This window comes from Tachypleus tridentatus, chromosome 9, assembly GCF_004210375.1.
Source record: "Tachypleus tridentatus isolate NWPU-2018 chromosome 9, ASM421037v1, whole genome shotgun sequence".
NCBI classification, from domain to species: Eukaryota; Metazoa; Arthropoda; class Merostomata; order Xiphosura; family Limulidae; genus Tachypleus; species Tachypleus tridentatus.
This window is the reverse complement of record NC_134833.1, coordinates 98846733-98860363: the sequence shown is the minus strand read 5'-3', so window position 1 is coordinate 98860363 and position 13631 is coordinate 98846733. Positions and strand designations below refer to the sequence as shown.

Below are 13631 nucleotides of genomic sequence, written 5' to 3'. Positions count from 1 at the left end.
AAAAGTTTTTGCTGATTGTGACAGGTACCTGGTGGGTGAGCACAAATATAGTTTTGGTTTTGCTCCATCACGTAGAAATTGAGAAATAGACAGTTAACTGTTCACCGGCAATAACGTATTTAATTGCGTTTATGTTTCTAACACGCTATTGAGTTAACATAATTAAGTGTTTTGCTCCTGATTTTCGTATGTATTCAATATCCGGTGCATCACGTTGCAATGTCCAACAGTAGTCAGCAAGCATTGACGGATTACAGTTGCCCCGATATCGTTTTTCCATTGTAGCAATATCCCGATGAAACACTGAAGGTTTCGATGAAACGGTACGTGATGGTTAAATTTGGATGCGATTTTCGTGATCAGCAGCCAAAAATCTATAAAGGACACTCAATAGTGTTCAAGAAGCAAAAACTGTTGTGCAGTGTAATACCTATATATTTGAATAGTTAGTTTATTCAGCTAAATTTGTCATTTAGCAAGTTGTTTACAGATACTTGCTCATTATCGTGAATTAAAATTCTCTTAGAAGTTTGCAATCTTTATGTGTCATTTGTTATTCTTGTAGTATATTCAAACGTCATTAATTTGTTTAGCTTTGTTTCAGTTGTATTTGCGCAACATTTTGTAAAGAATTCATTTCTATGAGTAAGTTGAAAACACAAGCTGCACTGTAGTTAAAGTTATTTATTGAAACGTTATTGTATAAACATTTTCAACAGTTAGAATGCTGTTTAGTTACAAACAAAATTGTGGTTCTCGTTCATACATTAATAGTTATCAAAGCTGATACAATTGTAACAAAACCCAACAACATGTGCAAAGGGGGCACACCTTAACTCTTACAACTTGTCAAATATATATAAATGTAATCATATTTATGACATTTAACTTTTAAAGCATAATACAAAAAGCACCATCAATTTATCAAGCTATTCTCATTTCATACATAGGTATGAACTGATTTTTTTTATTTTGTTACAAAAATCATATGCATTAATATATATACATTCAGCAAACTGAAATTTCTTTCTGGGGTTTGCAACTAGTTGTCAGTTGAGTAATAGGCGTATACACTGGTAATTCATTGAAACATACTTTAAAGTACTGTATATGTATGTGGTAAGATTTATAAAACTGATTTAAAAACAAGACATATGACAAAAATTTTGAACATTTTTTAGGCACTATATACATTATGGGAAAATATATTATTACTTTTTGCTGTTACACCATGCGATATCACCACAACATGAATGGCAAACAATTACCAAATTAAACTAAATTTATCTTTGGGAATAGTGGGGGATAATTCGTTTGCAGATTAAGCAATTTTTCCCGTAAGAGTTAGTCATAAAAATCAAAATATTGACACTACTTATGACGAGGTTTGATAAAACAATTTATTTTTTTTAACATTCTGATTATTTTCTTGTGTATAATAAATTTCTTGCAACAAAGGCTAAAATTTTAACATAACATTAAAATGAAAATAGGAGACTCAAACAATAATAGCCATACATGGCATAGTTGTAATAATGACAATCTGACCACAAAACTAGCCAAATTTAAGGAGTGGCTTGTGTTCTCAGTGAAATTTTACTGAAATAACTGGCTTACAAAATGTGCCATCTTGGTCATAATGAAACACAATATCACTCCTTAATAAATTATCTTGTATTCTGATTACTATTATTGTAATAATGGATCACATCTGAAGCTCAAAACTGTTTATAAATGTAGAGCTATTATTTAAAAAGAATTTAATAGTGTTATTAACATTAAATATCAGAATGATGTTTAATACAGTAATATTAAAAACTTAGAAGCTTAATACATTTCCTCATCTTTATTCCAGTTTTGGAACAAAATACTAGGTACACAAAAATAGCAATGCCCTTACACAAATGTATTGACATAAAACAAGTAGTTTCTTATAAAAAGATACACAATGATGATACACATTTAATTAACACAAGATTACAAATGTAATACCTTACAATGTCTGTTTAAATGCAGTTATCAATATGTATATAAATATGGTATGTTTTAACTAATTAGTCTAACATTATTTGCATTGACAGAAACAATTTTAACATTTCAGGAAGAATATTTCAGTCTTATAAAAAGGTTTGTGGTCTACTATAAAACATGAGTGAATCAGGCTTTTTTTAAATACCTCTCATTATGGATCAATTGATTGTTTAGAAAGAACTTCACAACATCACACACTTCTTTTTCTTCTTGGGCTTAGGCTGAGGACACAAAACAGCACGAATAGCTTCATCAAAAACATTCTTCAAACCCTTTTGAGTGAGAGCTGAACACTCCAGATATTTGATGGCTCCAACCTCCTTAGCCATAGCCAATCCTTGGGGGTAGGTGATGGGGGCAAGTTTACGGTCTTTCAACTTGTTGATGGTATCCTTGTCATCTCTCAGGTCTAGCTTGGTTCCTACCAAGATAATGGGTGTGTTTGGGCAATGGTGGCCAACCTCTGGATACCACTGTTGGGATTTTAAAAAAAAGATCTAAGTGTAATTCTGCAACAGAAAACATTAATAAAGTGTTCTGTTTCAAGAGCAAATAAAACCAAACATTAAGAGTAACAAATGTTCTATTCCTTGCTTTTGAAGTTCATATGTTATGCTGTGTTGTGGTTAACAAAGTGCATTATTCTTCATGATTTATGGTATGCTCATGTTTCACTGATGCCATAACAGTACAAACTGTAATGTTAAGCATATCTTATGTGATGCCATTTTAAATGTCCATTAACAATGACAGACAACGCATCACTGTACATTGGTACAATTAAAAACACGTGGTCTTCACCCTCTTTCAGTGAAATGATTTTAAATAACTTTTGTAGGTTAATACCATGATCCATTCCACTTGAAAAATTGTTATTAAACAAAAGGTGTCACAGCAATGGGCAATAAACATCTAGCTGATATTTTAAGATTTCTCAAATGATTGTGACCATGTATGCATGAATGCATTAGGTTACTAGCAATAGAAATATTGGAATTTGTTTTCACAATAATTATTAATAAATATTAAAGTACATAAACTTAGAGATTTAAGTTTTTTTTTAAAGGAATGTTTACAAGAATTTTCTTTCTTGTTTATAGAAAGTAATGTTATCTATGTAGCTGAATTTGCCTAAAATGCATCTTAAAAAGTGTCCACCCTAGAAGTAAAAACATTAATATTAAAAACATTGAATAGTTAAATTTTTTGAATAAGAGAAGTCAGGAAATTTTCTATGAAGTTTCACCAAACTATGTAGAATATATTATAATCTAGTGTATTTTTACAAACCTCTGGAACAGAGGTTGTGTGTGTGTGTGTGTGTGTGTGTGTGTGTGTGTGTGTGTGTGTGTTTACTATTGGTATGTAAAACTTACCTTTGCTCTAACATTTTCAAATGATGCTGGATTCACCAACGAAAAACAGATCAAAAAGACATCCTGGAAAAAAAAAAAAAAAGAAGTTGTAAAATATTCTTGTATTATCATTCAGATAAAATTTAACACTTAAGGAGTTCAATTCTAGAAGAAAATTGTGCAAACTGAAATAGTTAATGGAAGCAATACATACAATAAAATGAAAACAAATATCCTTGGTACAACTGGTTCAGTTAAGCCAAGAATCTTAACTAAGCTAATGGATATACGTAAATAAATAGACTTGAAAGAATTACATGAAATTGGGTCTAAAATTTGACCCAATTAAATACACACATTTTCAGGGTCTCAGTTTATTCTAGAATATAAATGCTCCAAAAATGTGAAAGCTTTTATCTCTTTCTTTTGAAGCAAACTGTCATTAGTATTTAGCATGAAGAAAAAAAAAAAAAGAAACCTAGCAATGTATACTTCCCTGGGTTGTAATTCTTATCTTTCACAAACTAAACATTTATAGTACAGAAATTAGAATCACACACACTTTATAAAAATAAACAAGGTATTCTTACTGTCTGTGGATACGACAGTGGTCTTAGTCTGTCATAATCTTCTTGTCCAGCAGTATCCCATAAGCCCAGATTGATAGGTTTACCATCCACCATAACATTGGCTGAGTAATTATCAAACCTATAGAAAGACGTTTTGCTTACCAAATGGAAAAGTTACCTTTTAGCATAAATTGTTAATTCATTTTCCAAAACTTGTGAAATGTTCTGTCATATGGAGTTGTAATAACACCCAAAAAATTTAAGATTGTATTTCAACAGATTGATCAAAACCATTTGCAAAGTTACAATAATACATACTGTTAGATCAAAGTTATTTTGAACAATGTTATAAATAAATATTCCAAATTGTCGTTAGGTCTTACTAATTAACAAAATACTGTACTGAAAAATAAAAGTTTTGTTGTGTAACAAAATAAATGTTTATTAAGAAGAAAGAATACCACTGTAATTACTATTAAATCAACATAAAACATTACAAAGTAAGGATTTCAAAACTCAATTGCACTACCTGAAATTATTTAATTTTTCATAGAAAAATCTACAGAATATTCATAAGCATTTATGAGTATGTTAGAACTATTACAAGGTATGTACATTTCAAATTCACATTTAAATAAGATTATTTATGTGTAATCAGCTAAGAATAATCTACTACATACTTACACAGTTGGGATATATTCTCCTGGGAAAGCATTTGTTGTATAACTTATAAGAAGGCATGTTTTACCAACAGCTCTGTAAAAACATTTTACATTGTTACTATAATTATTTAGACAAATTAATAGTTCTGTAAAACATTAGCAAAATTTTAAATATCTCAAATATATATTATTAAATCAGTAGTATAATTTCTTTTTTTAAACATTTCGGGCCAAACATTTCATACCATCACTGATTAACAAGTTTTAGTACTTAAAGATATACCAAAGGTAGTAATGTTTCATTAGATTTTTTAACACTAGTTATGGACTTATCTTATCATGCAACAATGATTTATGAATTGGACAAGCCTTTCTTCAGAGGTTATTGATAATGCATGGACAAGAAAGAACCATATTGGCCTTTAAAAGTAAAATTTTAAACCCATGTATCATTTTATAGGAAATTAGATTATCTTCTTAAACTCTTGTAAAGTGCCAATTTAAGCTACTGTCAATGGCAATTCATTCCATAGGCCAATAAAATGGCCAACTGTAGCCAAACATTAATAAATGAATTTTATTTTAAAACAGCGAGTCTTGCCTTCACCTTAATCAAGACAAATTACCAGTTTAAATTCTGCAATGTATTTCTTTACTTCCTCCAACTGTATGCGATTACTATTCTTTTATGAATGGTATGTTTCATTTTGACATTAAGCAGAGAGCAGTAATAATAAAATTGGATAGACAATTGTCTTGCAGTCAGAAAAAAATAGATGCACTGAATAAAACTGATAGAAAAGAGATAACTGCTTTAAGTATTATTGTAGACCTAAGTTATTATTATAAAACACTTTACTGTCAAAAGGACAGGATTTTGCAGCACACCAACATGTTAAACTAAATTATGGTTAGTTTTTATATGGATAAATTAAACTGCAGCATCTAACTACACTAACAAGTGTGGCATCACACAATAAAATTCATTTTTTAATTTTACAGTACACTTTCAAAATTATGAAGTTACAGTATGTAATAGTGTGCAACAGTATCAGTTTAAGTGTTTTCCAGTTATCTGAGAAAACCAAACCTACTGCTACACAACTCAAATATACCACTGTTGTCTATAGAGTAACAACAGCATCGGTTAATCCCATTGCTGTGTAGCCAATGTTGGCAGAGTAATATTTACATTACAAGCAATGTCTATTGCAATTTCTATTAGTCAACCAACTTGTTCAATCAAGTGAGAATGACTAGTTTATTTTAGACAACCATAATTTACCCAAAAAGACATTTGCTAAACAAACCAATCTGGGTGTTGATTTGAATACAGAATTATATACAACTTTTGGAAACTGAATAACTTGTGCGAGACTTCGAAAAACATCTACAATTTCATAGAGTTTACAGTCTGACTTGCTGCAGTATTTAAGTTTGAGCTGAAATTTATCAAGTGGATTTGCCAAACTGCTACAAAACCTACAAAAGATTACCTTGAATGCTCATCATAGTCTAGGTCATCCAGAGCCAATGATCACGTTTTACTCTAAATATTAACCACTCTTGGTATACTGAAAGCACAGATGAGTAAGGATCAGTATAGTGACTATAAAAAACACACCCAAAATAGGGTGTGTGTTTACATACTAGCATATGCTTAAAGACACAGCGTGAACTGAAAAAACAACTACTGTACTAATTTTAAGAACGGTCTGAAATCCAGTAAATATGGTCACAAAACAATGTTTGGTATTTGAAATGCGTGGTCAAGAGGAGCAGTGAAATTGAGAAACACGATTTCGTAATCTACATGTACGCGGTGGAAATGTGTAACGTAAAATGAATGAGTTACATAGACATTACAACTACTACAGGTATTCGTGATTAGTTTCCGAAACTAAAGTAGAGGGTAACTGTATTATAATTACATATGAATTAAAAATAAAAAAAATACTGTTAGTCACGCTTCGAAAGTACATTTCCTGTCTAGTAGCAAATATCTTACGAGTGTATTAAAAAAAAAAATTGTACTGTTGCACTGACTACCTATACTGTATACCACATACTAAAAATTGTTACGATAGACATGCTTAACTTTTATATTAACTATGATAGAGTCCGAACAAGACTTAAATTTAAAAGAGAATTCAGAAGCAACTTGAAGATGCAAACATTAAAAATTATTTCCCAAAAACAACTATCAACAACTAGAAGCACTTCAAAGTCTTACAACGGTGAGGGTATTATGACGTGGCATGACGCAACACAGTATTAGAGGAAGTCGCTTCCTTTTATAGCCGTGTTAAGAAAGGCTCAACAACGACCATGACTTACTTTAGCTCCCTTGGGATTAAACTAAACGAATATATAGATTTAAAAAAATAGGAGCATACATTTAGCTATGATATAAGACAAGAAGTATTTCTTTCACGAACCATAAACACGAAAATTTAATATATAAAATCAGCTGCGTAAAAAATGAAAGTAAATATGGAATTTCGACAATAACATTAACGTGTTGTTTACGACAAAACACCTTAAAGTTGCAATTTTAACAACGTAGGCTGGTTACAGAAAAATTGTTTAGAAAAGTTGTGAGTTATAACACACGAAACTTAAGTTCCAATAACCTGAAGTACAGTTCCCAAAAATCTACATACGAAAATAAACAGGTCCACTGCTGTAAACACATTAATATGATAACATTACGCAGTATCACTATTTACATTTTGAATCTTTTTACACTAATTGTAGATATAAAATTCTTTTACCGAGTGTACTTACATTCTGAAGTACACCGGTTTCTTAAAATACGCAATAAATAACTTTGATGAGGTGCTTTACAAGAGATTAATTTGTAAGTTATATGCATGTTGAATTAGTGGAAAAATAAATAAACAGACATGACAGTGGTTTTGTAATAAAAAAAAAAAGAACATTATTAACAATCACTTTTCCAATTGAAGAAATGTAACTAGCTTATAAAATGTTATAAATAACTGCAAGGTTACTTAAAAGTTTAAGGTCAACAATATTAAATGGCAATTGAACCCTTAAAAGTATGTTGAAGACAATTTTTATTCAAGACATGATTAAACTTTTAGATGTTTTCTTTTGTTTTTACAAGAGGGATGTTAGAAATATTACTGAAGTGCAATTAGGCAGCGACTAACATTACATTTGTATTACAAAGTCAAATGATGAATATTAAAAATAATGTAACAGAATCAAATAGTTGTATCCTCAGGGTTTTTTAGGAGGTCAAAATATCAGATACACAACCTTCTCCGTTTTGGAAGAGTAAAACTGAGGATTAAGAGAGTCACTAACATTACATAAAATTTCCTATAGTGAGGCAAAGGTAATAAAGATGCCATGGAAATTCTTTCAGTTTGTCTTATATTTAGAGGAAAATTCTAGACATTTTCATAAAAGAAGCTTTAAAATAATTCTGAAATATTATAAAGCCAATACAGAATGGTAAAGGGATATCTTGCCTTACTAATCTGTTACCATTGAGGATATTATTTATCTGTATGAACGAACTAGTTTACAGGGACTGCTCTGCCTCAAAAATTTGGACCAAACAACTGCCAAACTAAGGATCATGTTATCAGTTTTTAAAAACCAAGCTCCAACAAGAAGCCAACTTTTGAACAGTGAATTTGTGATATGTACATACTCGTATGAGTAAGACTGAGATTTATGAACAATGTAAAGGTAAATGAGTATTTAACATTGCACTACTTGATGAAAGCATCTGACACATAACACTACATTTATATATGAACTACTCATTTCAATACAATAAATTGTAAACTGCAATACAAAGAGAGGGAAAAAGTATGAAAATGTTCTATTTACAGGATAATTGTTATTACATCAGTATACGAGCGAGTTCTACAAAAGTCCCCTTAGAGAAAGTCAAACAAGGTTTCATAATTATCACTGACTAAGCTCTCCATGGTAACTAAATGAAAACCTAAGACATACAGTTTAGAAACCTTTGCCTACAATCGAGTAGTTTAATTTATGCTTTACCATGATGTAATTACATGGATATTAAGCTAAGAAATGTCTGGATTACATTACACAATTTTTCCCACATTCAACTGTTTTTTTTTTTTTTTTTTTTTAATCACAATTGGTCAATTTAGCTGGTGTGAAAATATACACAAATATGGAAAGAAATAGCAACTTCCTATATGTAGTGATGATAAAAGTTCACTTGGACATAATTATGGTACATATTAGCTTTGATTGGGTTTTACTACTGCCAACCCTTTTTTTTAAATGTCTTCAGATATGACATACTTGCCATAATTTTAACAACTTTATAAAATCCTGTTAAGCTGATACATGCATGCCACATGTAAATGGTTAAATTTAATCATTAAATCACCTCTGATTTTACCTAGGTAGTAAACAAACAAGTTATAACTACAATGTGAATAAAACAGATGTTAAAGTTTTACTGACATCAAATTTTTGCATTAAAACAAACATTCTCCACACACTGAACTTTGTCACCCACACAAGCTTCGCATGACTAGGTTTATTTTCAAACAAACATTCTTTTGTGCTGCACTTTTTATACAGATTTTGAAAAAGCATTTGAGAAAATTTCACACTGATAGTATTGGAGAAAGAATAATTAATTGGATTTAAGAATAGCTGGGTAATGGAACTGTTTTTATTATTATTATTATTTATTCATTCGTGGAGTCCAATCACAATAAATATTTGTTACTAAACAGTGTGCCTCAGGGATCAGAACTTAAGTCTTTGGTTTTTCTTACATAAATGTCATTGACAGGGACATACTTAGTAAATTAGCAAAAGAATGTTAAAAGGACAATGAAATGATCTATATCTATTGGTAAAATGTACAAATTATAGTAAGTATAGGTAATATATCTAACTTGTAATTTAGATCACACACTTAATAAATGGGAAAACACTCAACAAGGCACTGAAAAAAAAAAATCTTGGTACTGTGGCAGATGGCTATCTTAACTAACTGAGTCAACCCTTTCCTCTGTTGTTAATAGTAAAGCTAATTTAGTTTTAGGATATAAAGACAGAAGAGGTAAAGTATTTGCCATGTGTAAAATGGTAGTTAAACCTCTTTTAGAATACAGATAAATTTTGGTTTTCTTGTCCAAGGAAGGATACAGACTTATTAGAAAGGGTTTAGAGAAGTGTTACTCAGATAATTCCAGGAACAAATGGATTATCATCTCACAAAAATCAGTTAATATATTTTCTCTTAAGAATAAAAATCTCACAAGGTCACATTATTGAAGATTAATTGGAGAAATGAAAAGATAAAGGCCATAAATTTCTTCTATTTATTTTTTCCAGCAATGTAAAAACAAGGAGTTAATAAATGAAGTAACAATTTCCTGAAAAATATAAAGATGCATACAATTTTTACTTGTATTTGTGGACCCACAAATCTGATAGCAGCAAACAAACTAAGTGATAAATTCAGTAATTGGATACTGTGTCCTTGCATTTTATTAAAGGTGGATAATTTAGGTGTCATTTGCTTGACAATTATCTGAGAGACTTGTTACTATTGCATTTAATTATTCCAATTATCCAAGTCTCATGTTAGAAAATTACTTGAATGTAAAAAAGACCCAAGAAGAATCAATCAATTAGCAAATTCCACTAACTACCCAGCATGATGTTTGTTTTATACTGGTTCAAAACTATTAAGATTTTAAAGATTCTTGTCATTAAGGCTGTGACTATCACTTAGTATGAGAACTGCTGGCAAAATAAAAATTGAATGTATTCTATATTTTTACTCTAAATTTTCAAATAGATAGATGTGCAAGGACAGCATCAAAAAACAAATGCTTCTTTACTGTTTGCTGTGTATATGCTACTGTTGTAGGTAAAGATTCTTAGTATACAATATCCCTAAATTATTTTGTCTGTAGGAGTTCTCATACTGAGCAATAGTCACAGCCTTAATGACTAGAATCTTCTTTAAAATCTTAACACTTTTGAACCAGTATAAAACAAACATCAAGCTGGCTAATTAGTGGAATTTGCCAATTAATTGATTCTTCTTTGGGTTTTTTTTACATTCAAGTAATTTTCTATCATGAGACTTAGATAATTGGAATAATCAAACAGTATAATAAAAAATGACTGATTAATTTCACATCAACCAATTTAACCATAATTATTTGATAATCAGGTAATTGATTGTGTCATATAAATGAGTAAATCATCCAGCTTTAATAAAATGTGAGGACAGAGTACCCAATTACATAATTTATTAAATCAGTTTGTTTGCTGCTATCAATCAGTTACAACAGTTTTGTTTTAAACAAATATTATTTCAATGTGGTACCACAAATACAAGACAAACTACACAATACTTTGAAAAAGAAATTTGCTGTGTTAGCAGCACCATACACCTTAAGTACATCAGTGAAAATTTGTACAGCTAACTGGTATAACTTGAAGTCAAAAAATAATACACTTATCAGTAAGTAAACTGAGCTTTACATTATTTTTGGCAATTTATTTAATAATCTAAAAGAAACCACTGTAACAATTTCCACAGATTTTGGTCAAGATTTCACTATTATGTGTTCTTGTACGTCATTTGAGTTTGTTTTTTCCCCACTATTAAAAATAAATTCATACAAGAGCTCTTTACAAAAAATATAAAATTTTGCTGCTCACCAAATTCTGAAGTTCTTCTATCCAAAGAAGAGAGAGAAATATAAAACTATTTTTTAAGTTTACATTCACTTTCATTCCCAGCTTCCCCCCCAAAAAAAAGAGAACAAATACAAAAATAAATTGCAATTACATTAAAAAAACAAAAACATTTACAAGTCTCATAATATTCTAAACCTATGCAGTTAACAAGTTCATCAAATATTATAACAGTATTTTAACATACCCATCACCGACGACTACACATTTGATTGCTTGCATGCTCTTGGACAAAAGAAAAGGTTCTCACAAAGACAAATATATATAAATGTTATAGAGAACTGGGATGCTTCTTGTTCAAATAAAAATAAATGAATTATCAGTAGCTGTCATGAAGAACGGAAACTATTCAACTTTCTGATACATCCACTCGTCACCTCCTGGCTTATATAAGCAGCAAACGAAATTTTTAAGTCCAACTGAACTCTAAAACATACTAAAATTTTGTAAACACCTGTTAGTATTACTGTAAGTGTAACTCGTATTGAAAGTTTCAGTAAACTTCAGTGGAACCTTACAACTTACAGATTCACACACTAATCATGTACACATTTCCTAAATATGACAAATTACAAACAACGCAATGAATTAAGCCGTACAGAACACTAGTGGGTAGTGGTTGTAATAACTTTAAATATGATTCACTTAACATTCCACAACCAATAACAGCCTCAAAGGATGACTATTTCCTAAGCTTATTTAGAATGCGCAGACAGCCTACTTGCTTTGCGCCATAAAACACCAACCAACCAACCAACCAACTTATTTAGACTTTATACTATGTTAGCGTCACCTATACTACAGCAAAATCCGCAAGGTTATAAATAGATTGTGTATTACGAATAAATGAATATGAATTTATTCATTACGAATATAAAAATTTGTATACTTTTAAAACACTAGAAAACACATACAAATAACTATGTTTGTGTGGCAGCAACTTTTGGCTCTAGGTGCTGGATACAATAATTACAGAACTGCAAGTAATCTAAATTTTACCAAATTCGGTTTTAAAGTAGTAACATTTGGGGAAGTGTACAATGTAGCGTATGTTTATTAAGTACTGTACTGAGTTATAACTTTCAAAATTTTGTTTACAGATAAAACAAGGAATATGTTTTTAAACCTTATTTAATTTAAAAAACACACACTACGTTTCGCAAAGTTTATCTCGCATCATCAAAAGGACACGAATGATAAAATAGAACTGTTGCGTTATGTGTATTTCATTGATTGATTTATTTTTACCTAGGGTTGTACGATTGCTCTTAAGGCAAAATTGAATTTATTTTTCTTAAAAGTCGCTATACGAGGTCTGTTCAAAAAATACGCGGACTGTTTGAAAATCGCGGCTCCAGTTGGTTCCAGTGGAATCCGCTTGATTTCGCTAGGTTTGCACAGATCAGCTGATTACGACGCCATTTCCCGATTGCAGATATCTTCATTTGTGTATTAGCTACGCGGTTTTAAGTGAAGTGCGATTTTTTCGTTTGGCGGATTTCAGAATGAATGACCTGAAGGAGCAACGACTTGCTGTGAAATTTTGTGTTAAACTTGGAAAATCTGCGACTGAAACTTTTGCTATGCTTAACACGGCTTACGGTGATGTTGCTATGAAGCGTACGGCATGTTTCAAGTGGCATGAACGTTTTAAGGATGGTCGACAGTCCATTGAAGATGATGAGCGTCCTGGACGTCCTTCCACGTCAACTGACGACCCACACGTCGACAAAATCAACACCCTGGTGCGGGCAAATCGACGTCTGACTGTTAGGGAGCTTGCTGAAGAGTTTGGGATATCAGTTGGATCTTGTTACGAGATTTTGACCGAAAAATTGAAGATGCACCGCGTTGCTGCGAAATTTGTGCCTCAGAACTCGTGCGTTTTTTGGCCAAACACTCGATCACTGTTCTTCCCCCCCCTACTCACCTGACCTTGCTCCTTGCGATGTTTTCATGTTCCCCAAACTCAAAAGACCCTTGAAAGGAAGAAGATTTGAGACGATTCCCGAGATTAAGGCAAATGCGACGAAGGAGCTGGAGGACATTACAAAAGAAGCGTACCAGGACTGTTTCAACAAGTGGAAACACCGTTGGGATAAGTGTGTGCGTTAGGGAGGAGAGTACCTTGAAGGGGTCCCAGACCTGTAACTTCTAAATAAAGTACATTTTGTTTTATGACGTCAGTCCGCGTATTTTTTGAACAGCCCTCGTACTATTTGAGAGTTGCGAGTCGCAATTTTCAGGCTTACTTTATTCTGAGGCCA

General features: G+C 31.3%; 1 protein-coding gene across 1 annotated transcript; it reads right to left on the bottom strand.

Annotated features, from left to right (window-relative positions):
• Positions 1-669: 669 nt before the first annotated feature.
• LOC143225853 (ras-related C3 botulinum toxin substrate 1) lies at positions 670-12166 on the bottom strand. Its single transcript, XM_076455985.1, has 5 exons — positions 11552-12166; positions 4640-4711; positions 3977-4094; positions 3408-3470; positions 670-2504 (listed from the first exon to the last, which is right to left on the bottom strand). Exons 1-5 carry the CDS (start codon positions 11584-11586, stop codon positions 2214-2216), a joined length of 579 nt encoding a protein of 192 aa, XP_076312100.1. The 5' UTR covers positions 11587-12166; the 3' UTR covers positions 670-2213.
• Between the last annotated feature and the right edge of the window lie 1465 nt (positions 12167-13631).